At 42.9% G+C, this 27,951-nt stretch overlaps 1 protein-coding gene across 1 annotated transcript in view; it reads right to left on the bottom strand.

Annotated features, from left to right (window-relative positions):
• Window positions 1–3,422: 3,422 nt before the first annotated feature.
• The window catches only part of NDUFC2 (NADH:ubiquinone oxidoreductase subunit C2), a 32,102-nt gene continuing 7,573 nt past the window's right edge, over window positions 3,423–27,951 (bottom strand). The window contains exons 2-3 of the mRNA XM_073548650.1: window positions 21,712–21,855; window positions 3,423–3,593 (exon numbers count right to left, since the gene is read on the bottom strand). Coding sequence (XP_073404751.1) covers window positions 3,544–3,593; window positions 21,712–21,855 — 194 coding nt within the window. The 3' untranslated portion in view covers window positions 3,423–3,543. The remainder of the gene's footprint in view (window positions 3,594–21,711; window positions 21,856–27,951) is intronic.

The following is a 27,951-nucleotide window of genomic DNA, read 5'->3' on the forward strand; positions in this document are numbered from 1 at the left end:
TTAGCCAAAATAACTGCGACCAACCGCTTCCGGTAACCATCAATGAGTTTCTTACAATGCTCTGCTGGAATTTTAGACCATTCTTCTTTGGCAAACTGCTCCAGGTCCCTGATATTAGAAGGGTGCCTTCTCCGAACTGCCATTTTTAGCTCTCTCCACAGGTGTTCTAGGAGACTCAGGTCTGGACTCATTGCTGGCCACCTTAGAAGTCTCCAGTGCTTTCTCTCAAACCATTTTCTAGTGCTTTTTGAAGTGTGTTTTGGGTCATTGTCCTGCTGGAAGACCAATGACCTCTGAGGGAGACCCAGCTTTCTCACACTGGGCCCTACATTATGCTGCAAAATTTGTTGGTAGTCTTCAGACTTCATAATGCCATGCACACAGTCAAGCAGTCCAGTGCCAGAGGAAGCAAAGCAACCCCAAAACATCAGGGAACCTCCGCCATGTTTGACTGTAGGGACCGTGTTCTTTGAATGCCTCTTTTTTTTTTTCTCCTGTAAACTCTATGTTGATGCCTTTGCCCAAAAAGCTCTACTTTTGTCTCATCTGACCAGAGAACATTCTTCCAAAACGTTTTAGGCTTTTTCAGGTAAGTTTTGGCAAACTCCAGCTTTTTTATGTCTCGGGGTAAGAAGTGGGGTCTTCCTGGGTCTCCTACCATACAGTCCCTTTTCATTCAGACGCCGACGGATAGTACGGGTTGACACTGTTGTACCCTCGGACTGCAGGGCAGCTTGAACTTGTTTGGATGTTAGTGGAGGTTCTTTATCCAACACCCGCACAATCTTGCGTTGAAATCTCTTGTCAATTTTTCTTTTCCGTCCACATCTAGGGAGGTTAGCCACAGTGCCATGGGCTTTAAACTTCTTGATGACACTGCACACGGTAGACACAGGAACATTCAGGTCTTTGGAGATGGACTTGTAGCCTTGAGATTGCTCATGCTTCCTCACAATTTGGTTTCTCAAGTCCTCAGACAGTTCTTTGGTCTTCTTTCTTTTCTCCATGCTCAATGTGGTACACACAAGGACACAGGACAGAGGTTGAGTCAACTTTAATCCATGTCAACTGGCTGCAAGTGTGATTTAGTTATTGCCAACACCTGTTAGGTGCCACAGGTAAGTTACAGGTGCTGTTAATTACACAAATTAGAGAAGCATCACATGATTTTTCTTACAGTGCCAATACTTTTGTCCACCCTCTTTTTTTATTTTTGTTGTGGAATTATATCCAATTTGTCTTTAAGACAATTCTTTTTGTGTTTTTTATTTAAGACAAATTAAATGAAGATAATAATACCAAAGAATTTGTGTTTGCAATCATTTTCAGGAAGAAACTGAGTATTATCTGACAGAATTGCAGGGGTGTCAATACTTTTGGCCACAACTGTACATACATTACTGATCCTGAGTTACATCCTGTATTATACCCCAGAGCTGCACTCACTATTCTGCTGGTGCAGTCACTGTGTACATACATTACATTACTGATCCGGAGTTACATCCTGTATTATACCCCAGAGCTGCACTCACTATTCTGCTGGTGCATACATACATTACATTACTGATCCTGAGTTACATCCTGTATTATACCCCAGAGCTGCACTCACTATTCTGCTGGTGCAGTCACTGTGTACATACATTACATTACTGATCCGGAGTTACATCCTGTATTATACCCCAGAGCTGCACTCACTATTCTGCTGGTGCATACATACATTACATTACTGATCCTGAGTTACATCCTGTATTATACCCCAGAGCTACACTCGCTATTCTGCTGGTGCAGTCACTGTGTACATACATTACTGATCCTGAGTTACATCCTGTATTATACCCCAGAGCTGCACTCACTATTCTGCTGGTGCAGTCACTGTGTACATACATTACTGATCCTGAGTTACCTCCTGTATTATACCCCAGAGCTGCACTCACTATTCTGCAGGTGCAGTACACATACATTACATTACTGATCCGGAGTTACATCCTGTATTATACCCCAGAGCTGCACTCACTATTCTGCTGGTGCAGTCACTGTGTACATATATTACTGATCCTTAGTTACATCCTGTATTATACCCCAGAGCTGCACTCACTATTCTGCTGGTGCAGTCACTGTGTACATATATTACTGATCCTGAGTTACATCCTGTTTTATACTCCAGAGATGGATTCACAGTTACACTGCTTAATACTTCTGTATAATGTCCTCCATGCTGGTTCTTAGCATGTGCTACATAAAGACAGGTGAGCAGGAATCCATCACATCCGTGTGCTGTGCACGGGAGACATACAGCTATATTTCTCCCACCAGCTCAGAGACTGAAATTTAGAGATAAAGCCTGCAGAGGGGAACACTAAAGAAATAGTCAGTATACAGTGATATATCGCCAGACTTTGCGTCATTCTTCTTGTACACACAGAACGGGTTATTCTGAACAGTCGCCCGAAACAACAGGTCACTGTCACTGATACATAACATGATGGTGACATTATATCTTGCTTTTTAGGCTGTGGGCCCACGTAGCGTTTTAAAACGCTCACTGAAAACCAGACTCCTTCCCAGAAATCGCGCGTTTTTTTCCGCGATTATGATCGCGATTTTGCCGCGATTTTCGCGTGCGATATTCAAGCACTTTCCAAGCGATTTGAAGCATCGCTTGGAAAGTGATTGACAGGTTGGTCACACTCGTCAAACATAGTGTTTGACAAGTGTGACCAGGTTTTTACTATTAAGGCCGCCTATGCGGCCTCAATAGTAAAAGATAGGATGTTAAAATGCTAAAAAAAATAAAAAATCGGGGTATATTTACCTTCCGGCGTCCCGCGCTGCATTCCCGGCCTCAGCGTTCCCAGTAATGACGTAGTCTCGCGTTGCTATAGCGATCTCGCGAGACCGCTAGAGTCACGCGAGACTACGCCATCACAGGACCTTGCCGCAAGGCATTACTGGGAACGCTTAGGCCGGGAATGCAGCGCGGGACGTCGGAAGGTAAATATACCCCGATTTTTTATTCTTTTTTTTACAGGGGTATGGTACCCAGGGCCTGGAGGGCAGTCTCCTCTCCTCCACACCGTGGGTACCAACCGCACATGAGACGCTTCACTTCCCGCATGGTGGGCATAGCCACATGCCGGAAGTCAGCGATTCTCATGCATTCCTATGGGTGCGGAATCGCGGCAATTCTTTGCGATTCCGCACAAAAGAATGAGCATGCTGCGATTTTTTTCCACAATGCGATTCCGCCGCGGAAAAAAGCGCAGCATTAGCACAGCATGTGCGGAATCCCATAGGAATGCATGGTGGGCGTTCTGTACACGATTTTTAAGCATTTTCGCGCTGAAAATCGCAGCAAAAACGCTTAAAAATCGCTACATGAGCACACAGCCTAAGGGTCGTTAACAAATCTGGCCAGTCACACGTTTACCAGTCAAAATTCTAAATATTTTATTTTTACAGAACATATTTCCCAGAAGCCTGAGAAGCGCTCGTCAGTCCGCAGCGGGAACCATACGGCAGGACAGCGGGGGCAGAGAGCTTCACTTAACGAACAGGAGTGAATTTATCGCTGACTTCCGCCATCAATCTTGCCTCTAAAAAAAAAAAAAAAAACCAATATGAATCAAGTGTGAGAAAAAGACTGAACATGCTGTAATTATGTATTTTTTTCCATAATTTTTTTTTTCAACTTTTTTTTTTTTTCTTTTTACTGTTCTTGTTAGCCCCCTTAGGGGACTTGAACCTCATAAAAAAAAAAAAACATTTTCCGATTGCCAAAAAACAAGCGCCATGGACAGAAAAATACAAAAGTTACCAACTTGAAAATATAAACAGAAACAAAATTATTTTTTTTTTTAAATTCCTTACAAGGTTATGACTTTTTTTTACCACTAAAATTAAATAAAACCTTTTAATATTGGTGCGGCTGCATATCTACTGACCTGTTGAATGTTTCCAAATCATTTATTACCATGCGATGAACGACGTAAAAAAAATACCCCCCTCCCCCCAAAAAAAGGAAGGTGGAATTGCAGGTTTTGGAGTTTTTTCACGTCATTCAAAACTACAACTCGTCGCACAAAAAAAAGAAGCTGAACTTTGCCAATGGATTATCATATCGGCGGAAAGGTGAGGAACATTGTTATTTATTATTTTATTTCTGTTACAGGAGACATTGGCTTCTGTGGACTGGGCGATGACATGAGTATAGCTGGTTTGGTTTAATTTAGATTGATTAAAGGAGTCTGTGTCATTCTTTCAGTTAAAGGACTTTATTCTGGTTGTGTGTGTTTTTATACAATATGATCATGGGGTTAGTGATGGGGGTGTCTTATAGACACTTCTCCATTACTAACTTCTGGGCTTAATGTCACCTGACAATACAAAGGTGACATCAACCCCAATCCTATCACTCCACTTGACACCGCACCAGGGCAAGTGGGAAGAGCGAGGCTAAGTGTCAGGATTGGTAGATCTTATGGATGCGACATTTCTGGGGCGGCTGAGAGCTGATGTTTTTAATCTGGGAGGGGGCCAATATCCATGGCCTCTTCCTGGGCTATTAACCCCTTCATGACCCAGCCTATTTTGACCTTAATGACCTGGCCATTTTTTGCAATTCTGACCAGTGTTCCTTTAGGAGGTAATAACTCAGGAACGCTTCAACGGATCCTAGCGATTGAGACTTTTTTTTTCGTGACATATTGGGCTTCATGTTAGTGGTAAATTTAGGTTGATAATTTTTGCGTTTATTTGTGAAAATAACAGAAATTTGGTGAAAATGTTGAAAATTTCACAATTTTCAAATTTTGAATTTTTATTCTGTTAAACCAGAGAGTGATGTGACACAAAATAGTTAATAAATAACATCTCCCACATGTCTACTTTACATCAGCACAATTTTGGAACCAAAATTTTTTTTTTGTTAGGAAGTTATAAGGGTTAAAAGTTGACTAGCGATTTCTGACTTTTACAACAAAATTTACAAAGCCTTTTTTTTAGGGACCACCTCACATTTGAAGTCATTTTGAGGGGTCTATATGGCAGAAAATACCCAAAAGTGACACCATTCTAAACACTGCACCCCTCAAGGTGCACAAAACCACATTCAAGAAGTTTATTAACCCTTCAGGTGCTTCACAGGAACTAAAGCAACATGGAAGGAAAAAATGGACATTTTAATTTTTCCAACAAAAATTTTCTTTTAGCCTCAGTTTTTTCATTTTCACATGGGCAACAGGATAAAATGGATCCTAAAATTTGTTGGGCAATTTCTCCTGAGTACTCCGCTACCTCATATGTGGTCATAAACCACTGTTTGGGAGCACTATTTGACTTTTTGAATGGAAAATTCGCTTAAATCGTTAGCGGACACCATGTCGCGTTTGGAGAGCCCCTGATGTACCTAAACATTGGAGCTCCCCCACAAGTGACCCCATTTTGGAAACTAGACCACCCAAGGAACTTCTCTAGATGTGTAGTGCGCACTTTGACCCCACAAGTGCTTCACAGAAATTTATAGCGCAGAGCTGTGAAAATAATCATTTTTTTTTTCCTCAAAAATGATTTTTTTAACCCGCTATTTTTTATTTTCACAAGGCTAACAGAAGAAATTGGACCACGAAAGTTATTGTTCAATTTATCCTGAGTACACAGATACCCCATATGTGGGGGGAAACCACTGTTTGGGTGCATGGGAGAGCTTAGAAGGGAAGGAGCGCCATTTTGGAATGCCGACTTGATGGAATGGTCTGTGGGCGTCATGTTACGTTTGCAGAGTCCCTGATGTTCCTAAACAGTGGAAACCCCCCCACAAATGACACCATTTTGGAAACTAGACCCCTTATGGAACTTATCTAGATGTGTGGTGAGAACTTTGAACCCCCAAGTGCTTCACAGAAGTTTATAAACGCAGAGCCATGAAAATAAACTTTTTTTTTTTTCCTCAAAAATGATTTTTTTTTTAGCTCGCTAATTTTTATTTCCCCAAGGGTAACAGGATAAATTGGACCCCAAAAGTTGTTATCCAGTTTGTCCTATGTACGCTGGTACCCCATATGTGGGGGGTAACACTGTTTGGGTGCACGGCAGGGCTCAGAAGGAAGGAGCGCCATTTGACTTTTTGAATTGAAAATTAGCTCCAATTGTTAGCGGACACCATGTCGTGTTTGGAGAGCCCCTGTGTGCCTAAACTTTGAAGCTCCCACACAATTGACCCCATTTTGGAAACTAGACCCCCTAAGGAACTTATCTAGATCCATAGTGAGCACTTTGAACCCCCAGGTGCTTCACAGAAGTTTATAACGCAGAGCCGTGAAAATTTCATCAAAAAATGATTTTTTAGCCCGCTAATTTTTATTTTCACAATGGTAACAGGACAAATTGGACCCCAAAAATTGTTGTCCAGTTTGTCCTGAGTACGCTGGTACCCCATATGTGGGGGGGGGGAACCACTGTTTGGGCACATGTTGGGGCTCGGAAGGGAAGTAGTGACGTTTTGAAATACCGACTTGATGGAATGGTTTGCGGGCGTCATGTTACGTTTGCAGAGCCTCTGATGCTCCTAAACAGTGGAAACCCCCCACAAGTGACCCCATTTTGGAAACTAGACCCCTCAAGGAACTTATCTAGATGTGTGGTGAGTAGTTTTGAGCATTCCGATACTGCAAATATCGGGTATCGGCCGATATTCACTGTATCGGAATTCCGATACCGAGTACCGATATTTTTACAATATCGGATACCAGAATCAGAAGTTCCCATAATGCAATGAGCCAGTGTTGTGGCTGTGATTGGCTGCTGAAATGATGTCATCATGATGCGCGGTTTGTGCGCATCATGATGCGCGGTTTGTGCGGGCCTGCCGGGGGTCTGTGTGCGCCTGCCGGGGGTCTGTACGGGCCTGCCAGGGGTTGTATGTGTGTGCAGGCATCGTCCGATGGGACTACAAGTCCCATCGGGCTATGCCTGCTACAATGACAGTGATTGACACATTAGCCAATGATGGGACAGTAGTAGTCCCATCATCCGGCTAATGTGTTGAATGTAAAAAAAAAAAACAAAAAAAACCCAAAAACATACATACTACATTCATGCAACATACATACATACTACATTCATACTACATTCATACAACATACTACATTCATACAACATACTACATTCATACTACATTCATACAACATACTACATTCATACAACATACATACAACATACTACATTCATACAACATACATATAACATACTACATTCATACAACATTCATATATACTACATTCATACAACATTCATACAACATACATACTACATATATACTACATTCATACAACATACATACATACTACATTCATACAACATACTACATTCATACAACATACATACTACATATATACTACATTCATACAACATACATACTACATACATACTACATATATACTACATTCATACTACATATATACTACATTCATACAACATACATACTACATATATACTACATTCATGCTACATTCATACTACATATATACTACATTCATACAACATACATACTACATATATACTACATTCATACAACATACATACTACATATATACTACATTCATACAACATACATACTACATATATACTACATATATACTACATTCATACAACATACATACTACATATATACTACATATATACTACATTCATACAACATACATACTACATATATACTACATTCATACAACATACATACTACATATATACTACATTCATACAACATACATACTACATTCATACTACATTCATACTACATATATACTACATTCATACAACATACATACTACATATATACTACATTCATACAACATACATACTACATACATACTACATACATACTACATACATACTACATTCATACAACATACATACTACATTCATACTACATTCATACTACATTCATACAACATACATACTACATTCATACTACATATATACTACATTCATACAACATACATACTACATATATACTACATTCATACTACATTCATACATACATACATACTACATTCATACTACATTCATACTACATTCATACAACATACATACTACATTCATACAACATACATACTACATTCATACAACATACATACTACATTCATACAACATACATACTACATTCATACAACATACATACTACATTCATACAACATACATACTACATTCATACAACATACATACTACATTCATACAACATACATACTACATTCATACTACATTCATACTACATACATACTACATTCATACTACATACATACAACATTCATACTACATTCATACTACATTCATACTACATTCATACAACATACATACTACATTCATACTACATTCATACAACATACATACTACATTCATACTACATTCATACTACATTCATACTACATTCATACTACATTCATACTACATTCATACAACATACATACTACATATATACTACATTCATACAACATACATACATACTACATTCATACAACATACTACATTCATACAACATACTACATTCATACAACATACATACTACATATACTACATTCATACAACATTCATACAACATATATACAACATTCATACAACATACATACTACATATATACAACATTCATACAACATACATACTACATATATACAACATTCATACTACATATATACAACATTCATACTACATATATACTACATTCATACAAACATACATACTACATATATACTACATTCATACAACATACATACTACATATATACAACATTCATACAACATACATACTACATATATACAACATTCATACTACATATATACAACATTCATACTACATATATACTACATTCATACAACATATATACTACATTCATACAAACATACATACTACATATATACTACATTCATACATACATACTACATACATACTACATTCATACAACATACATACTACATACTACATTCATACAACATACATACTACATATACTACATTCATACAACATACATACTACATTCATACAACATACATATTACATTCATACAACATTCATACAAATACATACTAGATATATACAACATTCATACAACATACATACAACATACATACTCATTCATACAACATACATACTCATTCATACAACATACATACATACTACATATATACTACATTCATACAACATACATACATACTACATATATACTACATTCATACAACATACATACATACTACATATATACTACATTCATACAACATACATACATACTATATATACTACATTCATACAACATACATACTACATATATACTACATTCATACAACATACATACTACATATATACTACATTCATACAACATACATACTACATATATACTACATTCATACAATACATACATAGACATACAGTACATATAACAGAGTACATACTCACCATCACTTGTCACTTTGATCCCCGAAGCCAGTGTCATCTCACTGTAAAAAATAATAAAATAACAAACAAGCAATATACTCCCTGATACGCAGAAATCAACGAGTGTCCCACGACGATCTCCTGCAATGCATCACTGAGAGGTTACTATAGTTCACTGGTCTCACTTTATGGCAAAAGCTGCGTGGGAACTTTCTCACACACCAATGCCAAAAGTGAGACTAGGTACTATTTTTTTACAGTGGTGGAGGAATACAGTGCGGAAGGATACCTACCTTCCGGAGCCCCTAGAGAGCGGTGGCATCAGCTGATGCTGCTGTTCTCCACGGGATATCGTCGTGGGACACTCGTGGATTTCTGCGGATCAGGGAGTATATCGGTTGTTTGTTATTTTAATATTTTTTAAAGATGACACTGGCTTCGGGGATCAAAGTGACAAGTGATGGTGAGTATGAACTCTATGTTGTATGTACTGTATGTATTGTATGTAGTATGTCTGTAGCATGTTTTATGTATGTATGTAGTATGTACTATGTATGTATGTATGTAGTATGTATGTTGTATGAATGTAGAATATATGTAGTATGTATGTTGTATGAATGTAGTATATATGTAGTATGTATGTTGTATGAATGTAGTATATATGTAGTATGTATGTTGTATGATTGTAGTGTATATATATGTAGTATGTATGAATGTAGTATATATGTATGTATGTAGTATATATGTAGTATATATGTAGTATGTATGTAGTATGTATGAATGTAGTATATATGAAGTATGTATGTAGTATGTTGTATGAATGTAGTATATATGAAGTATGTATGTTGTATGAATGTAGTATATATGTAGTATGTATGTTGTATGAATGTAGTATATATGTATGTATGTTGTATGAATGTAGTATATATATGTAGTATGTATGAATGTAGTATATATATGTAGTATGTATGAATGTAGTATATGTAGTATGTATGTATGTAGTATGTATGAATGTAGTATATATATATATATATATATATATGTAGTATGTATGAATGTAGTATATGTAGTATGTATGTAGTATGTATGAATGTAGTATATATATGTAGTATGTATGAATGTAGTATATATGTATGTTGTATGAATGTAGTATATATGTATGTATGTTGTATGAATGTAGTATATATATGTAGTATGTATGTATGTTGTATGAATGTAGTATATATGTATGTATGTTGTATGAATGTAGTATATATATGTAGTATGTATGAATGTAGTATATATATGTAGTATGTATGAATGTAGTATATGTATGTATGTAGTATGTATGAATGTAGTATATATATATATATATATATATATGTAGTATGTATGAATGTAGTATATGTAGTATGTATGTAGTATGTATGAATGTAGTATATATATGTAGTATGTATGAATGTAGTATATATGTAGTATGTATGTAGTATGAATGTAGTATGTATGTATGTTGTATGAATGTAGTATGTATGTTGTATGAATGTAGTATGTATGTTGTATGAATGTAGTATGTATGTTGTATGAATGTAGTATGTATGTTGTATGAATGTAGTATGTATGTATGTTGTATGAATGTAGTATGTATGTATGTTGTATGAATGTAGTATATATGTATGTATGTTGTATGAATGTAGTATATATGTATGTATGTTGTATGAATGTAGTATATATGTATGTTGTATGAATGTAGTATATATGTATGTTGTATGATTGTAGTATATATGTAGTATGTATGTTTTTTTTTTTTTTTTCAACACATTAGCCGGATGATGGGACTACTACTGTCCCATCATTGGCTAATGTGTCAATCACTGTCATTGTAGCAGGCATAGCCCGACGGGACTTGTAGTCCCATCGGACGATGCCTGCACACACACACACACACACAACCCCCGGCAGGCCCGCACAGACCCCGCCCACACACAGACACGCACAGTGTCCGCCCACACTCTTCCCCCCTCCCGAACTGGATGTACAAGAAAGGGTTTTTTTTAATTCCGATATTTCTGTCCCATTGACTTGAATGGGGTTTCCGGTATCGGAATCGGCGATACCCGATACTTTTTGGGTATCTGTCCGATCCAATCCGATATTTCTCAATATCGGATGGTATCGCTCAACACTAGTGGTGAGCACTTTGAACTCCAAGTGCTTCACAGAAGTTTATAACGCAGAGCCGTGAAAATAAAAAATCTTTTTTTTTCCTCAAAAAATCATTTTTAGCCCACAATTTTTTATTTTCACAAGGGTAACAGGAGAAATTCGACACCCAAACTTGTTGTGCAATTTTTACTGAGTACGCCGATACCCCATATGTGGGGGTAAACCACTGTTTGGGCACACGTCGGGGCTCGGAATGGAGGAAGCACCGTTTGACTTTTTAAACGCAAAATTGGCTGGAATCAATGGTGGCGCCATGTCGCATTTGGCGACCCCGTGATGTGCCTAAACAGTGGAAACCCCTCAATTCTAACTCCAACGCTATCCCCAACACACCCTTAACCCTATTCCCAACCCTAATCATAACCCTAATCACAACCCTAACCCCAACACACCCTTAACCCTAATTCCAACCCTAAACCTAGTTCCAACCCTAACTCCAACCCTAACCCTATTTCTAACCCTATTTTCAACCCTAACCCTAATGGAAAAATAAAAATAATTTATTTTATTATATGTGCCTGCCTATGGGGGTGATAGACGGGGGTGGTTTATTTACTATTTTTTTCATTTTGATCACTGTGAAAGAATATCATAGTGATCAAAATGAATGAATGAATCTGCAGTGTTTGCAGATTCAGGCGGGCGCACTGCGCATGCGCCCGCGATTTTCCAAGATGGCGGCGCCCATGAATCAGGACGGCAGGACATCGGAGGTACCGGGGGGGTGAGTGGGGGGTCGGAAGGTGGGGGGAGCGGAGAAAAGGGGGAGGGGAGCAGATGACGATGGCGGCTGCACATTGCCGCCGTCAGTCGGTATCGGGGGCCGATCGGCCCCGTGAGTCGGTGTGTGTGTGTGGGGGTGTCGGAGCTGGGTCTCCAGCCATGTCCGATGCTACTGCAGCATCGGCCATGGCTGGATTGTAATATTTAATCAATTTTCATTGATGAAATATTACTATCGCTCTGATTGGCTGTTTCACTTTTAACAGCCAATCAGAGGGATCGTAGCCACGTGGGGGCGAAGCCATGCCCCCTGTGGTGAAGAACAAAGCCCCCTGTATCTGCGGGTCGGGTGACCGCAGGGGGGGGGCTTTGAAGTCATGACGCAGCATATGCGTCATGGGTCAGATTGGCACCGACTTTCATGACGCATATGCTGTGTCACAGGTCGGGAAGGGGTTAATATCAGCCCGCAGCTGTCTGCCTAGCCTTTTGCTGGTTATTAATTATAGGGGAACCCTACGTCATTCTTATTTTTAGGGGGGATCCCCCATTTTAATAACCAGGAAAGGATAATTATACAGCTGTGAGCTATTAACCCCTTCACCCGAAGCCTGTTTTCACCTTCCAGAGCAGGACAATTTTTACAATTCTGACCAGTGTCGCTTTGTGAAGTCATAACTCTGGAACGCTTCAGCGGATTCCACTGATTTTTTTTGTGACATATTGTACTTCATGAAAGTGGTAAAATTTATTTGATATGACTTATGTTTATTTGTGAAAAAAAAATCTGAAAATTGGCGAAAATGTACAAAATTTTGCAGTTTTCAAACTTTTAATTTTTATGGCCTGAAATCAGTCACATCACACAAAATAGTTAATAAATAACATTTGCCACGTGTCTACTTTACATCAGCACAATTTTTTAAACCAATTTTTTTGTTAGGACGTTATAAGGGTTAAAAGTTGACCAGCGATTTCTTATTTTTACAACAAAATTTACAAAACCTTTTTTTTTTTTTTTTTAGGGACCACCTCACATCTGAAGTGACTTTGAGGGGGTCTATATGACAGAAAATTCTCGAAATTGAAAGCATTCTAAAAACTGCACCCCTCAAGGTGCTCAAAACCACATTCAAGAAGTCTATTAACCCTTCAGGTGCTTCACAAGAATTAGTGGAATATGGAAGGAAAGAATAAACATTCAACTTTAGACTCATTTTTTTTTTTACTTTCACAAGGATTACAGGAGAAAATGGACTATACAATTTGTTGTGCAGTTTATCCTGAACACACCGATACCCCATAAGTGGGGGAAAACCACTGTTTGGACGCACGGCAGAGCTTGTAAGGGAAGGAGCGCCGTTTGACTTTTTGAATGTAATATTTTCAGGCATAATTATCGGACGCCATGTCGTGTTTGGAGAGCCCCTGATGTGCCTGAACAGTGGAAACCCCCCACAAGTGACCCCATTTTGGAAACTAGACCCCTCAGAGAATTTATCTAGATGTGTATTGAGCGCCTTGAAACCCCTGGTGGTTCACAGATGTTTATAACAATGAGCTGTTAAAATAAAAGAAAAAACACATTTTTCCCCACATACATGTTTTTTAGCCACAAATTTTGCATTTTCCCATGGGTAACAGGAGAAAGTAGACCCCGAATTTTGTTGTCCAATTTCTCTTGAGTCCACCAAATACCCCCTATGTGGTCGAAAACTACTTTTGAGGCACAGTGCAAAGTTCAAAAGGGAAGGAGCTGGTTTGAGGGTGCTATGTCGCATTGGCAGAGCCCCTGAGGTGCCAGAACAGCAGAACCCCCATAAGTGACCCCATCTTACAAACTACACCTCTCAATTAATTCATCTAGGAGTGCAGTGATCATATTGACACCGCAGGTGTGTCACAGAATTTTATACCATTGGGCAGAGAAGAAAAATGAATTTACATTTTTACCACCAAGATAGTGTGTTAGCCACAAATTTTACATTTTCATACTGGTAAATGGGTAAAAATGGCACCAAAATGTGTCCCACAATTTGTGCTGAATTTGGAAACACCCCATATATGGCTATAGAGTGCTGCTTAGCCTCTTGGGAGAGACGGAGTGCTATTTGCCTCCTGGAGCCCAGATTTTCCTTGAACAGTTTGTAGATTCCATATACAGAGCCCCTAATTGCTAGAAGAGCAGAATCCCCCCTCAAGTGACCCCATTTTGGAAATTATACCCCTTTAGGAATTTATCTACAAGTGTAGTGACAATTTTGACTCCATGGGTGGTCTTCAATAACAAGAAGCAATGAATGTTGCAGAGTGAAAATTGCAAACTGCCCTTGTAGTGACCAGTACGTTGTAGTAACAACCAGGGCTGTGGAGTTGGAGTCATGGAGTCGGTGCTCATTTTGGTGGAGTCGGTATAAAATGGACCGACTCCTAAAATATATAATAAATTGGGTACAGTAGTTCAATGCAGAATGTGCTGAATATTTTTTCATAGGAATTTGGGAAAGTTATGAAATGTCCTATAAATGGCTGTTCTATTCCTCCTGATCTTAGGCTGCATTCACACAAGAACAGGTTCTTGCTATTATAACGGACAATGCTTCACACATGATAAGTACAATTACACTGATGAATGAGAGTAATGAACAGCAGCTGGAAGAAAACTTAGGATTCAGTATGTTTGAGATGGAAGGCCACAGTGCTGCTCATGTAACTGAGGAACAAACAGATATTACTACAGAAGAACAGCAAAATTATACTGTAGAAATAGATGATCTTGTTGAAGCTGCTTCAAAACACTTTCCTATTCATCACATGCGCTGTGTTGTGCACACGCTGCAGCTGGCAATAAGAGATAGTCTGCAAGAGGGATATGCTGGAAATCTGATTGGAAAAGTGAGGAAATTGGTTATTGCCGCCAGAACCCCTAAAATTGATTCCATCTTGAAGAGACGTGCTGGAAAAGGGGCAATTGTCGATCAAGCCACTCGGTGGGGCAGCACTTATTTAATGATTGAGCGATTGCTTGAACTAAAACAGTTTCTTATAGATATGGCGAACCCTCAGGTAACCCTCAATGAAGGTCAATGGACACAGGTGGCTGAATTGAAGGAATTGCTTACTCACCCATTTACCGTGACTAAAAAATTACAAGCTGAGGATTTAACTCCTGGCATTTTCATAAGGGAGTGGAAGAACTTGCTATTTTGCCTGTCCCAAAGAGGAGGTTTAATCGCAGATGGCATTGCTGCTACAATGAAACGGAGAGAGACACAGCTATTGGAAAATAAAATTTTTCTGGCAGCTGTTTATGTGGACCCAAGTCATCGTATATTGCTGGATGATCAACAGCTTACTAAAGGAAAAGAAGCTCTGACTGAGGTAGCAGTTAGGAAGAGTGGCCTACAGGAGGACTCGGGTCCTGACAGTGCTACTGCTGCCATATCTTCATCCTCATCAGATGAGGAGTTTGACTTTGACAAATATTTGAATGACATGGAGCAGGCAAAGCGTTGCTCCAAGGAAAAAGATTTCACTCTGTCTCCTATAGCAGCAGATTGAACATATTCATCCATTAAATTCATCCATTTTAAGTTTATGCTTAGAACATACAACACTGCCCTTCACCTCTCCAAACAAACCTATTTCAACACCCTCATCACCTCACTGTCCAATAACCCGAAACGTCTCTTTGACACTTTTCATTCTCTACTCAATCCAAGAGTACAGGCCCCAACCACAGAGCTCCGAGCTGACGATTTGGCCAATTACTTCAAAGAAAAAATTGACCAGATCCGACAGGAAATTATCACCAAATCCCCTCATACCATGCACTGTCCTCCCTCCCCCACTGCATCTAACTCACTCTCTGATTTTGAACCAGTCACAGAAGAAGAAGTAAGCAGGCTCCTTGCATCTTCTCGCCCAACTACTTGCACCAGTGACCCATTTCCGTCACATCTCCTCCAGTCCCTTTCCCCTGCTGTCACCCCTCACCTAACTAAAATATTTAACCTCTCTCTCTCTTCTGGTATTTTTCCCTCCTCATTTAAGCATGCCATCATACATCCACTACTTAAAAAACCATCCCTCGACCAAAACTGTGCCGCTAACTATAGACCTGTCTCTAATCTTCCCTTCATCTCTAAACTCCTGGAACGCCTGGTCCACTCCCGTCTTATCCGCTATCTCTCAGAAAACTCTGTTCTCGACCCTCTCCAATCCGGTTTCCGCTCTTTACACTCCACTGAAACTGCCCTCACTAAAGTCTCTAATGATCTGCTAACAGCTAAATCAAATGGTCATTACTCCATGCTAATTCTCTTGGATCTCTCTGCAGCATTCGACACTGTGGATCATCAGCTCCTCCTCACTATGCTTCATTCCATTGGCCTCAAGGACACCGTTCTCTCCTGGTTCTCCTCCTATCTCTCCGACCGCTCCTTTACTGTTTCTTTTGCCGGTTCCTCCTCCTCTCACCTTCCCCTTACTGTTGGGGTTCCTCAAGGATCGGTTCTAGTCCCCCTCCTCTTCTCCTTGTACACTGCCCCTATTGGTCAAACAATCAGTAGATTTGGTTTCCAGTACCATCTCTATGCTGATGACACCCAATTATACGCTTCTTCTCCTGACATCACGACAGCCTTTCTAGAAAACACTGGCGATTGTCTAAACGCTGTGTCTAATATCATGTCCTCACTATATCTGAAACTGAACCTGTCAAAGACTGAACTCCTGGTGTTTCCTCCCGCTACTAATGTACCTATACCCGACATTGCTATTTCTGTGTGTGGTTCCACTATTACTCCCCAGCAACATGCCCGCTGTCTTGGGGTCATACTTGATTCCGAGCTTTCCTTTGCCCCCCACATTCGATCACTGGCTCGCTCTTGTCATCTGCACCTCAAAAACATTTCTAGAATTTGACCTTTTCTTACTTTTGACTCTGCAAAAACTCTTACTGTTTCTCTTATTCATTCTCGTCTCGACTATTGTAACTCTCTTCTAATCGGTCTCCCTCTTACCAAACTCTCCCCTCTCCAATCTGTCTTGAATGCTGCAGCCAGGATCATATTCCTCACCAATCGTTACACCGATGCCTCTACCTTGTGCCAGTCATTACACTGGCTACCCATCCACTCCAGAATTCAGTATAAACTTATTACCCTCACCCACAAAGCCCTCCATGGCTCAGCACCACCCTACATCTCCTCCCTTGTTTCAGTATACCACCCTACCCGCGCCCTCCGTTCTGCTGATGACCTGAGGTTAGTATCCTCAATAGTCAGAACCTCCCACTCCCGTCTCCAAGACTTTACACGTGCTGCGTCAATTCTTTGGAATGCACTTCCCAGGTCAATACGATTAGTCCCCAATCCCCACAATTTTAAGCGTGTCCTGAAAACGCATTTATTCAGACTGGCCTATCGCCTCAACACATTAACCTAACCTATCCCTGTGTGGCAGAGCCAAAAGTTTTACCATAACCAGGTTCCCAGCATCATGTTCCCACATGCTTTATGCATCCATTAGCCCTCTGTGTCTGTACTGTTACACACTTAACATTATGGCTGGTCCATACAATCAGGGCAACTGTTACCACCCACCTTTCGTGTCTACCTCTTTCCTCATAGACTGTAAGCTTGCGAGCAGGGCCCTCATTCCTCTTGTTATTTGTTATAATCTACTGTATGTGATTATTGTTATGCTGTAATGTCTATTGTCTGTACAAATCCCCTCTGAAATGTAAAGTGCTGCGGAATATGTCGGCGCTATAAAAATAAAATTTATTATTAATTATTATTATTTCAGCAAAATGTTTCACTTGCTCTCAAAGAAATAGAAAAATTCAACGGTTCATCAAAACTGACTGTGTATGAGGCAATTCCTTTATACCCGGAAATTGTTAGAGATGTTGCCCATGTGGTTACGGCTTTGCCTCCAACCCAAGTTACTGTAGAGAGGTTGTTCTCTGGCCTTAAAATTATTAGGTCAGATGTGAGGTCATCTATGAAGGAGGATGTGATGGAGGCAATTCTATTTCTTAGGACAAATTCATAGACTGCACAAATGTTATTTAGTACGTTTTGTTGAAAACTGTTTTTTGCCACTTACATAGTTCATTACATAGTGTTATATATATATATACACACACATATATATATATATATATATACACACACATACTATATATATATATAAGCGATATTACATAGTGTATTACATATTTACAATTTATTACAGTTTTTTGTGTTCTAAAGTTGTATTCCAATAAATATATATTATGTTCTACCTAAATATCTTGATTATTGGATCATAGAAATGATTAAATGTCTGATGTTCACATTGTACTGCAATAAATTTTTCACTAAAATATAAGCAATATATGTGGGAGTCGGAGTCGTGGAGTCGGTGTAAGGGAAATTGAGGAGTCGGAGTCGCAGGTTTGGCTTACCGACTCCACAGCCCTGGTAGTAACCAGTATATTATGCCCAGATCATGCTTCTGGAGACACGCACCTGTAAATTAGACGGGCTCTCATCACTACAGAAATGCCAAACATGTGGGCGCTAAATGTGATTTAGGCACACTGGGGCTCAGAAAAGTGGGAGGTATTTGGATTTGGGGGGGCACACAATTTACTGAATGTCTTTCGAGGGGCGAGGAGCCATTTTGCTTTTCTAGAGCCTTTGTACTAACAGTAATGTGGAAGCCCCCGATATTTCCGTTAACAGATGACAGACCTGAGTGGGGACTCTATATGTGGTTTAGGCACACTGGGGCTAGAAGGGAGGGGGGGCAATTGGATTTAGGAGTGGAGAATTTGTTGAATTTATTTTGGTGGGCGAGGAGCCATTTCGCTTTTCTACAGCCTTTGTGCGACCAGTAATGTGTAAGCCCCCTATATGCATTAAAAGAGGCATAGATGCTCATGAGGAGAACATAATTTTACCTCTATATAAGTCACCAGTGCGACCACACTTAGAATACTGTGTACAGTTCTGGTCTCTGGTGTATAAGAAAGACATAGCTGAACTGGAGCGGGTGCAGAGAAGAGCGGCCAAGGTTATTAGGGAACTGGGGGGTCTGCAATACCAAGACAGGTTATTACACTTGGGGTTATTTAGTTTGGAGAATCGAAGGCTTAGGGATGATCTTATTACAATGTATAAATATATGTGGGGACAATACCAAGAGCTTTCTAATGATCTTTTTACTCTTAGACCTGTGACGGGGACAAGGGGGCATCCTCTACGTCTGGAGGAAAGAAGGTTTAAGCATAATAACAGACGCGGATTCTTTACTGTAAGAGCAGTGAGACTATGGAACTCTCTGCCATATGATGTTGTAATGAGTGATTCCCTACTAAAATTTAAGAAGGGACTGGATGCCTTTCTTGGAAAGTATAATATTACAGGGTATATACACTAGTTTCCTTAATATTGCGTTGATCCAGGGAGCTAGTCTGATTGCCGTATGTGGAGTCGGGAAGGAATTTTTTTCCCCAATGTGAAGCTTACTGTTTGACACATGGGTTTTTTTTGCCTTCCTCTGGATCAACATGTTAGGGCAGGTTAGGATATGGGTTGAACTAGATGGACTTAAAGTCTCCCTTCAACCTTAATAACTATGTTACTATGTATATTTCCATGGACAGATGACAGACCTAAGTGCGGACTTGCTTTTTAGCAGACTGATTTGAAGCTTTTATAGTGAAAATTTTGGGATTACATTTATCTGGTGCTCTACGCTGAGCACTTACTTTGGGGTTTCCATCTCAATCTCTGTGACGTGATTCGGGTGAAACCCCTGAGGAATGTATTCACTATAATGAAACATCAGAGTTACTTTGGACTCCATCTGGCCTCTGTTCCGCAGTATCCTTCTTTTCAGAAGGGCACAAAACTGTGGTCGACCACACTTATATGCAATCCTAAAAAGACAGACACCGTCAGATCACAGGTCAGATGGCGTCCACAGTGCATTCATCTGTTTCATTAAAGGGAATCTTCTGCCAGAGGTTCCTTCTAAATCACATATTTTAGAGATTTACATGGATACCCGAATGTAAGCGCTCAGCGTGGAGCGCAGGATAAATGTGCGTCGAGCCTTACTGCGATCTCTGGGAGGCAGACTGAACAAATCAACAGCAGGTGAAGAATTTGTTTTATTTTTTACACCATTCCTCGTGCAGTATAAGTGATTAGGCGACTTTATTCTTTGGGTCGGTGCGATTACAGCGATACCAGCTTTATATCGAATTTTTATATTTGGCTGCTGTCACACCAAGATGCTTTTTATTGCAAAAACTAGTTTTTGCATCGCCATATTTAGACAGCTATAATTTTTCCATATTTCGGCTGACAGAGTCATGTGAGGGCTTGTTTTTGCGGGACAAGTTGATATTTTTATTGGCACAATTTTTAAGCACATGACATTTTTTGATCGCTTCCTATTCCAATTTTTGGGAGGTAGAATGAACAAAAATCAGCAATTCAGGAATTGTTTTTGGAGCTTTTTTATGCCGTTTCACGTGTGGTAAAATTGATAAGGCAGCTTTATTATTCGAGTCAGTACGATTACAGCGATAACACAGTTTTATCAATTTTTATGTTTTAGCGCTTTTACACAATTAAAACTATTTTATAGAAAAAAAATATTAATTTTTATCGCTTTATTCTGAGCCAGAACTTTTTTTTATATACGGCACATGTCGGGTGGGGTTTAATAGCCTGGGAAGCTCCATGGGTATTACCCCCTTGCCAAGCTATAAACATTTGGCCCTAGCTGTCTGCTTTCCCTATGCTGGGGTTAGTAAAATGTTGGGGGAACAAACTCCATTGTTTCCAGAAAATAATTTAGTAAGTAAAAAAATACACATACAGTAAACTACAGAAGCACTGTATTAATTATATGTGTCACTGAGATCTTTATATCGAAATATTCTATGTATATATATCTCTTCTATTCTAACCTGTCACGCTGTGATTTCACTGTACGCGGCAGATGAATTGCCGACTTTTCAAAGGACATCGGGTGTGTAAACATCGGTCGGCACTCGCATGGTCCGAGTGCTTAGTGTTTTTTTTCTCGCACCCATAGGCTTGCATTGGCGAGTCTCGTCCGAGATACAAGGCCACTCGCAGCTTGATGCCATTTTTTTTCTCATCCACATCTGAGCTGAGAATAAAAATCACAGACGAGCAGGAACGCATAGATTACCAATGGTCAGAGCGCAATACGATTTTTTATCAGACTGCTTTTGTTCGTTTCCTCGCAGACGAATATGAGCCCTTAGGGTGAAACCAGTATTGTCGTAAGCAGAGAAGCAAGCTGTACCCAACCGGGTATGATGAGCAGCGCTCCTACCCTTATGTGGCAGGATCTCAGGATGGCGCCTGATGTAGTCAAACATTTCCTGATCCTTCTTGGCGTATCTGTAATTCTCGTATTTGGTCAGGTGGTACCCAATGAAGACCCCAATGGTGGTGTAGAGGATCTGGCGGTGAACACCTGGTATACAGATGACAAGAATAGAAGAGTCAGAGCTGATACATTGTAACAGTAGGGGGTCAACAATAAACTGCAGCATTATATTGGGGTCTCTGGTAATGGGGTGCCCGAATATGGCAGCGTTTGCTCCAGGACTCTGGATTCGGAATAAAATAGACAGACTCCTAAAATACATAATAAATTGGGTACAGTAGATCAGTGCCGGATGTGCTGTGTTTCCACAAGAATTTTGGTAAATGTCTGTTCTATTCCTGTTCTAAGGATCTCAGCATTTAGTTGAGATGAATCTGTGCTCAGTGGCGAGCCAGTGCTGCACCCTACGCACCCGCTCAGTGGCAATCCAGTGCAGCACCCTACGTACCCGCTCAGTGGCGAGCCAGTGCTGCACCCTACGCACCCGCTCAGTGGCGAGCCAGTGCTGCACCCTACGCACCCGCTCAGTGGCGAGCCAGTGCTGCACCCGCTCAGTGGCGAGCCAGTGCTGCACCCTACGCACCCGCTCAGTGGCGAGCCAGTGCTGCACCCTAAGCACCCGCTCAGTGGCGAGCCAGGGCTGCACCCTAAGCACCCGCTCAGTGGCGAGCCAGGGCTGCACCCTACGCACCCGCTCAGTGGCGAGCCAGGGCTGCACCCTACGCACCCGCTCAGTGGCGAGCCAGGGCTGCACCCTACGCACCCGCTCAGTGGCGAGCCAGGGCTGCACCCTACGCACCCGCTCAGTGGCGAGCCAGGGCTGCACCCTACGCACCCGCTCAGTGGCGAGCCAGGGCTGCACCCTACGCACCCGCTCAGTGGCGAGCCAGGGCTGCACCCTACGCACCCGCTCAGTGGCGAGCCAGGGCTGCACCCTACGCACCCGCTCAGTGGCGAGCCAGGGCTGCACCCTACGCACCCGCTCAGTGGCGAGCCAGGGCTGCACCCTACGCACCCGCTCAGTGGCGAGCCAGGGCTGCACCCTACGCACCCGCTCAGTGGCGAGCCAGTGCTGCACCCTACGCACCCGCTCAGTGGCGAGCCAGTGCTGCACCCTACGCACCCGCTCAGTGGCGAGCCAGTGCTGCACCCTACGCACCCGCTCAGTGGCGAGCCAGTGCTGCACCCTACGCACCCGCTCAGTGGCGAGCCAGTGCTGCACCCTACGCACCCGCTCAGTGGCGAGCCAGTGCTGCACCCTACGCACACGCTCAGTGGCGAGCCAGTGCTGCACCCTACGCACACGCTCAGTGGCGAGCCAGTGCTGCACCCTACGCACACGCTCAGTGGCGAGCCAGTGCTGCACCCTACGCACACGCTCAGTGGCGAGCCAGTGCTGCACCCTACGCACACGCTCAGTGGCGAGCCAGTGCTGCACCCTACGCACACGCTCAGTGGCGAGCCAGTGCTGCACCTTACGCACACGCTCAGTGGCGAGCCAGTGCTGCACCCTACGCACACGCTCAGTGGCGAGCCAGTGCTGCACCCTACGCACATGCTCAGTGGCGAGCTCTACGCACACGCTCAGTGGCGAGCCAGTGCTGCACTCTACGCACACGCTCAGTGGCGAGCCAGTGCTGCACTCTACGCACACGCTCAGTGGCGAGCCAGTGCTGCACTCTACGCACACGCTCAGTGGCGAGCCAGTGCTGCACTCTACGCACACGCTCAGTGGCGAGCCAGTGCTGCACTCTACGCACACGCTCAGTGGCGAGCCAGTGCTGCACTCTATGCACACGCTCAGTGGTGAGCCAGTGCTGCACTCTATGCACACGCTCAGTGGTGAGCCAGTGCTGCACTCTATGCACACGCTCAGTGGTGAGCCAGTGCTGCACTCTATGCACACGCTCAGTGGTGAGCCAGTGCTGCACTCTATGCACACGCTCAGTGGTGAGCCAGTGCTGCACTCTATGCACACGCTCAGTGGTGAGCCAGTGCTGCACTCTATGCACACGCTCAGTGGTGAGCCAGTGCTGCACTCTATGCACACGCTCAGTGGTGAGCCAGTGCTGCACTCTATGCACACGCTCAGTGGTGAGCCAGTGCTGCACTCTGTACAGTATGAGGACTGGGTGATGTGTATATGGGGGGCACTATCACAGTATTGGGGGTTACAGGGGTACAGTATGAGGACTGGGTGATGTGTATATGGGGGGCACTATCACAGTATTGGGGGTTACAGGGTACAGTGTGAGGACTGGGTGATGTGTATATGGGGGGCACTATCACAGTATTGGGGGTTACAGGGTACAGTGTACAAACTGGGTGATATGTATATAGGGGGTACGATGACAGTATTGGGGTTACAGGGGTACAGTATGAGGACTGGGTGATGTGTATATGGGGGCACTATCAATATTGGGGGTTACAGGGGTACAGTATGAGGACTGGGTGATGTGCATATGGGGGGCACTATCACAGTATTGGGGGTTACAGGGGTACAGTATGAGGACTGGGTGATGTGTATATGGGGGCACTATCACAGTATTGGGGGTTACAGGGGTACAGTATGAGGACTGGGTGATGTGTATATGGGGGCACTATAACAGTATTGGGGGTTACAGGGTACAGTATGAGGACTGGGTGATGTGTATATGGGGGGCACTATCAGTACTGGGGGTTACAGGGTACAGTATGAGGACTGGGTGATGTGTATATGGGGGCACTATAACAGTATTGGGGGTTACAGGGGTACAGTATGAGGACTGGGTGATGTGTATATGGGGGCACTATAACAGTATTGGGGGTTACAGGGTACAGTGTGAGGACTGGGTGATGTGTATATGGGGGCACTATAACAGTATTGGGGGTTACAGGGTACAGTATGAGGACTGGGTGATGTGTATATGGGGGCACTATAACAGTATTGGGGGTTACAGGGTACAGTATGAGGACTGGGTGATGTGTATATGGGGGCACTATCACAGTATTGGGGGTTACACGGGTACAGTGTGAGGGCTGGGTGATGTGTATATGGGGGGCACTACCACAGTATTGGGGGTTACAGGGGTACAGTGTGAGGGCTGGGTGATGTGTATATGGAGGGCACTATCACAGTATTGGGGGTTACAGGGTACAGTATGAGGACTGGGTGATGTGTATATGGGGGCACTATCACAGTATTGGGGGTTACACGGGTACAGTGTGAGGGCTGGGTGATGTGTATATGGGGGGCACTACCACAGTATTGGGGGTTACAGGGGTACAGTGTGAGGGCTGGGTGATGTGTATATGGGGGGCACTATCACAGTATTGGGGGTTACACGGGTACAGTGTGAGGGCTGGGTGATGTGTATATGGGGGGCACTACCACAGTATTGGGGAGTTACAGGGGTACAGTATGAGGACTGGGTGATGTGTATATGGGGGGCACTATCACAGTATTGGGGGTTACAGGGTACAGTATGAGGACTTGGTGATGTGTATATGGGGGGCACTATCACAGTATTGGGTGTTACAGGGGTACAGTATGAGGGCTGGGTGATGTGTATATGGGGGGCACTATCAGTATTGGGGGTTACAGGGGTACAGTATGAGGACTGGGTGATGTGTATATGGGGACACTATCAGTATTGGGGGTTACAGGGGTACAGTATGAGGGCTGGGTGATGTGTATATGGGGGGCACTATCACAGTATTGGGGGTTACAGGGGTACAGTATGAGGGCTGGGTGATGTGTATGTGGGGGGCACTATCAGTATTGGGGGTTACAGGGGTACAGTATGAGGACTGGGTGATGTGTATATGGGGGCATTATCACAGTATTAGGGGTTACAGGGGTACAGTATGAGGGCTGGGTGATGTGTATATGGGGGGCACTATCACAGTATTGGGGGTTACAGGGTACAGTATGAGGACTGGGTGATGTGTATATGGGGACACTATCAGTATTGGGGGTTACAGGGATACAGTATGAGGGCTGGGTGATGTGTATATGGGGGGCACTATCACAGTATTGGGGGTTACAGGGTACAGTATGAGGACTGGGTGATGTGTATATGGGGGCACTATCACAGTATTGGGGAGTTACAGGGGTACAGTATGAGGACTGGGTGATGTGTATATGGGGGCACTATCACAGTATTGGGGGTTACAGGGGTACAGTATGAGGACTGGGTGATGTGTATATGGGGGCACTATCACAGTATTGGGGGTTACACGGGTACAGTGAGAGGGCTGGGTGATGTGTATATGGGGGGCACTACCACAGTATTGGGGGTTACAGGGGTACAGTGTGAGGGCTGGGTGATGTGTATATGGGGGCACTATCACAGTATTGGGGAGTTACAGGGGTACAGTATGAGGACTGGGTGATGTGTATATGGGGGGCACTATCACAGTATTGGGGGTTACAGGGTACAGTATGAGGACTTGGTGATGTGTATATGGGGGGCACTATCACAGTATTGGGTGTTACAGGGGTACAGTATGAGGGCTGGGTGATGTGTATATGGGGGGCACTATCAGTATTGGGGGTTACAGGGGTACAGTATGAGGACTGGGTGATGTGTATATGGGGGCATTATCACAGTATTGGGGGTTACAGGGGTACAGTATGAGGGCTGGGTGATGTGTATATGGGGGGCAATATCACAGTATTGGGGGTTACAGGGGTTCAGTATGAGGGCTGGGTGATGTGTATATGGGGGGCACTATCACAGTATTGGGGGTTACAGGGGTACAGTATGAGGGCTGGGTGATGTGTATGTGGGGGGCACTATCAGTATTGGGGGTTACAGGGGTACAGTATGAGGACTGGGTGATGTGTATATGGGGGCATTATCACAGTATTGGGGGTTACAGGGGTACAGTATGAGGGCTGGGTGATGTGTATATGGGGGGCACTATCACAGTATTGGGGGTTACAGGGTACAGTATGAGGACTGGGTGATGTGTATATGGGGACACTATCAGTATTGGGGGTTACAGGGTACAGTATGAGGGCTGGGTGATGTGTATATGGGGGGCACTATCACAGTATTGGGGGTTACAGGGTACAGTATGAGGACTGGGTGATGTGTATATGGGGACACTCAGTATTGGGGGTTACAGGGATACAGTATGAGGGCTGGGTGATGTGTATATGGGGGCACTATCAGTATTGGGGGTTACAGGGGTACAGTATGAGGACTGGGTGATGTGTATATGGGGGCACTATCACAGTATTGGGGGTTACAGGGTACAGTATGAGGACTGGGTGATGTGTATATGGGGGCACTATCACAGTATTGGGGAGTTACAGGGGTACAGTATGAGGACTGGGTGATGTGTATAAGGGGGGCACTATCACAGTATTGGGGGTTACAGGGTACAGTATGAGGACTGGGTGATGTGTATATGGGGGCAAAATCACAGTATTGGGGAGTTACAGGGGTACAGTATGAGGACTGGGTGATGTATATATGGGGGGGCACTATCACAGTATTGGGGGTTACAGGGGTACAGTATGAGGACTGGGTAATGTGTATATGGGGGGCACTATCACAGTATTGGGGGTTACAGGGTACAGTATGAGGACTGGGTGATGTGTATATGGGGGCACTATCACAGTATTGGGGGGTTACAGGGTACAGTATGAGGACTGGGTGATGTGTATATGGGGGGCACTATCACAGTATTGGGGGTTACAGGGTACAGTATGAGGGCACTATCAGTATTGGGGGTTACAGGGGTACAGTATGAGGGCTGGGTGATGTGTATATGGGGGCACTATCAGTATTGGGGGTTACAGGGGTACAGTATGAGGACTGGGTGATGTGTATATGGGGGGCACTATCACAGTATTGAGGGTTACAGGGTACAGTATGAGGACTGGGTGATGTGTATATGGGGGCACTATCACAGTATTGGGGGTTACAGGGGTACAGTATGAGGACTGGGTGATGTGTATATGGGGGGCACTATCACAGTATTGGGGGTTACAGGGTACAGTATGAGGACTGGGTGATGTGTATATGGGGGCACTATCACAGTATTGGGGAGTTACAGGGGTACAGTATGAGGACTGGGTGATGTGTATATGGGGGGCACTATCACAGTATTGGGGGTTACAGGGTACAGTATGAGGACTGGGTGATGTGTATATGGGGGCACTATCACAGTATTGGGGAGTTACAGGGGTAC

Source organism: Dendrobates tinctorius, unplaced genomic scaffold (genome assembly GCF_039654945.1).
Source record: "Dendrobates tinctorius isolate UK_male_01 unplaced genomic scaffold, ASM3965494v1 ptg000157l, whole genome shotgun sequence".
Taxonomy (NCBI): domain Eukaryota; kingdom Metazoa; phylum Chordata; class Amphibia; order Anura; family Dendrobatidae; genus Dendrobates; species Dendrobates tinctorius.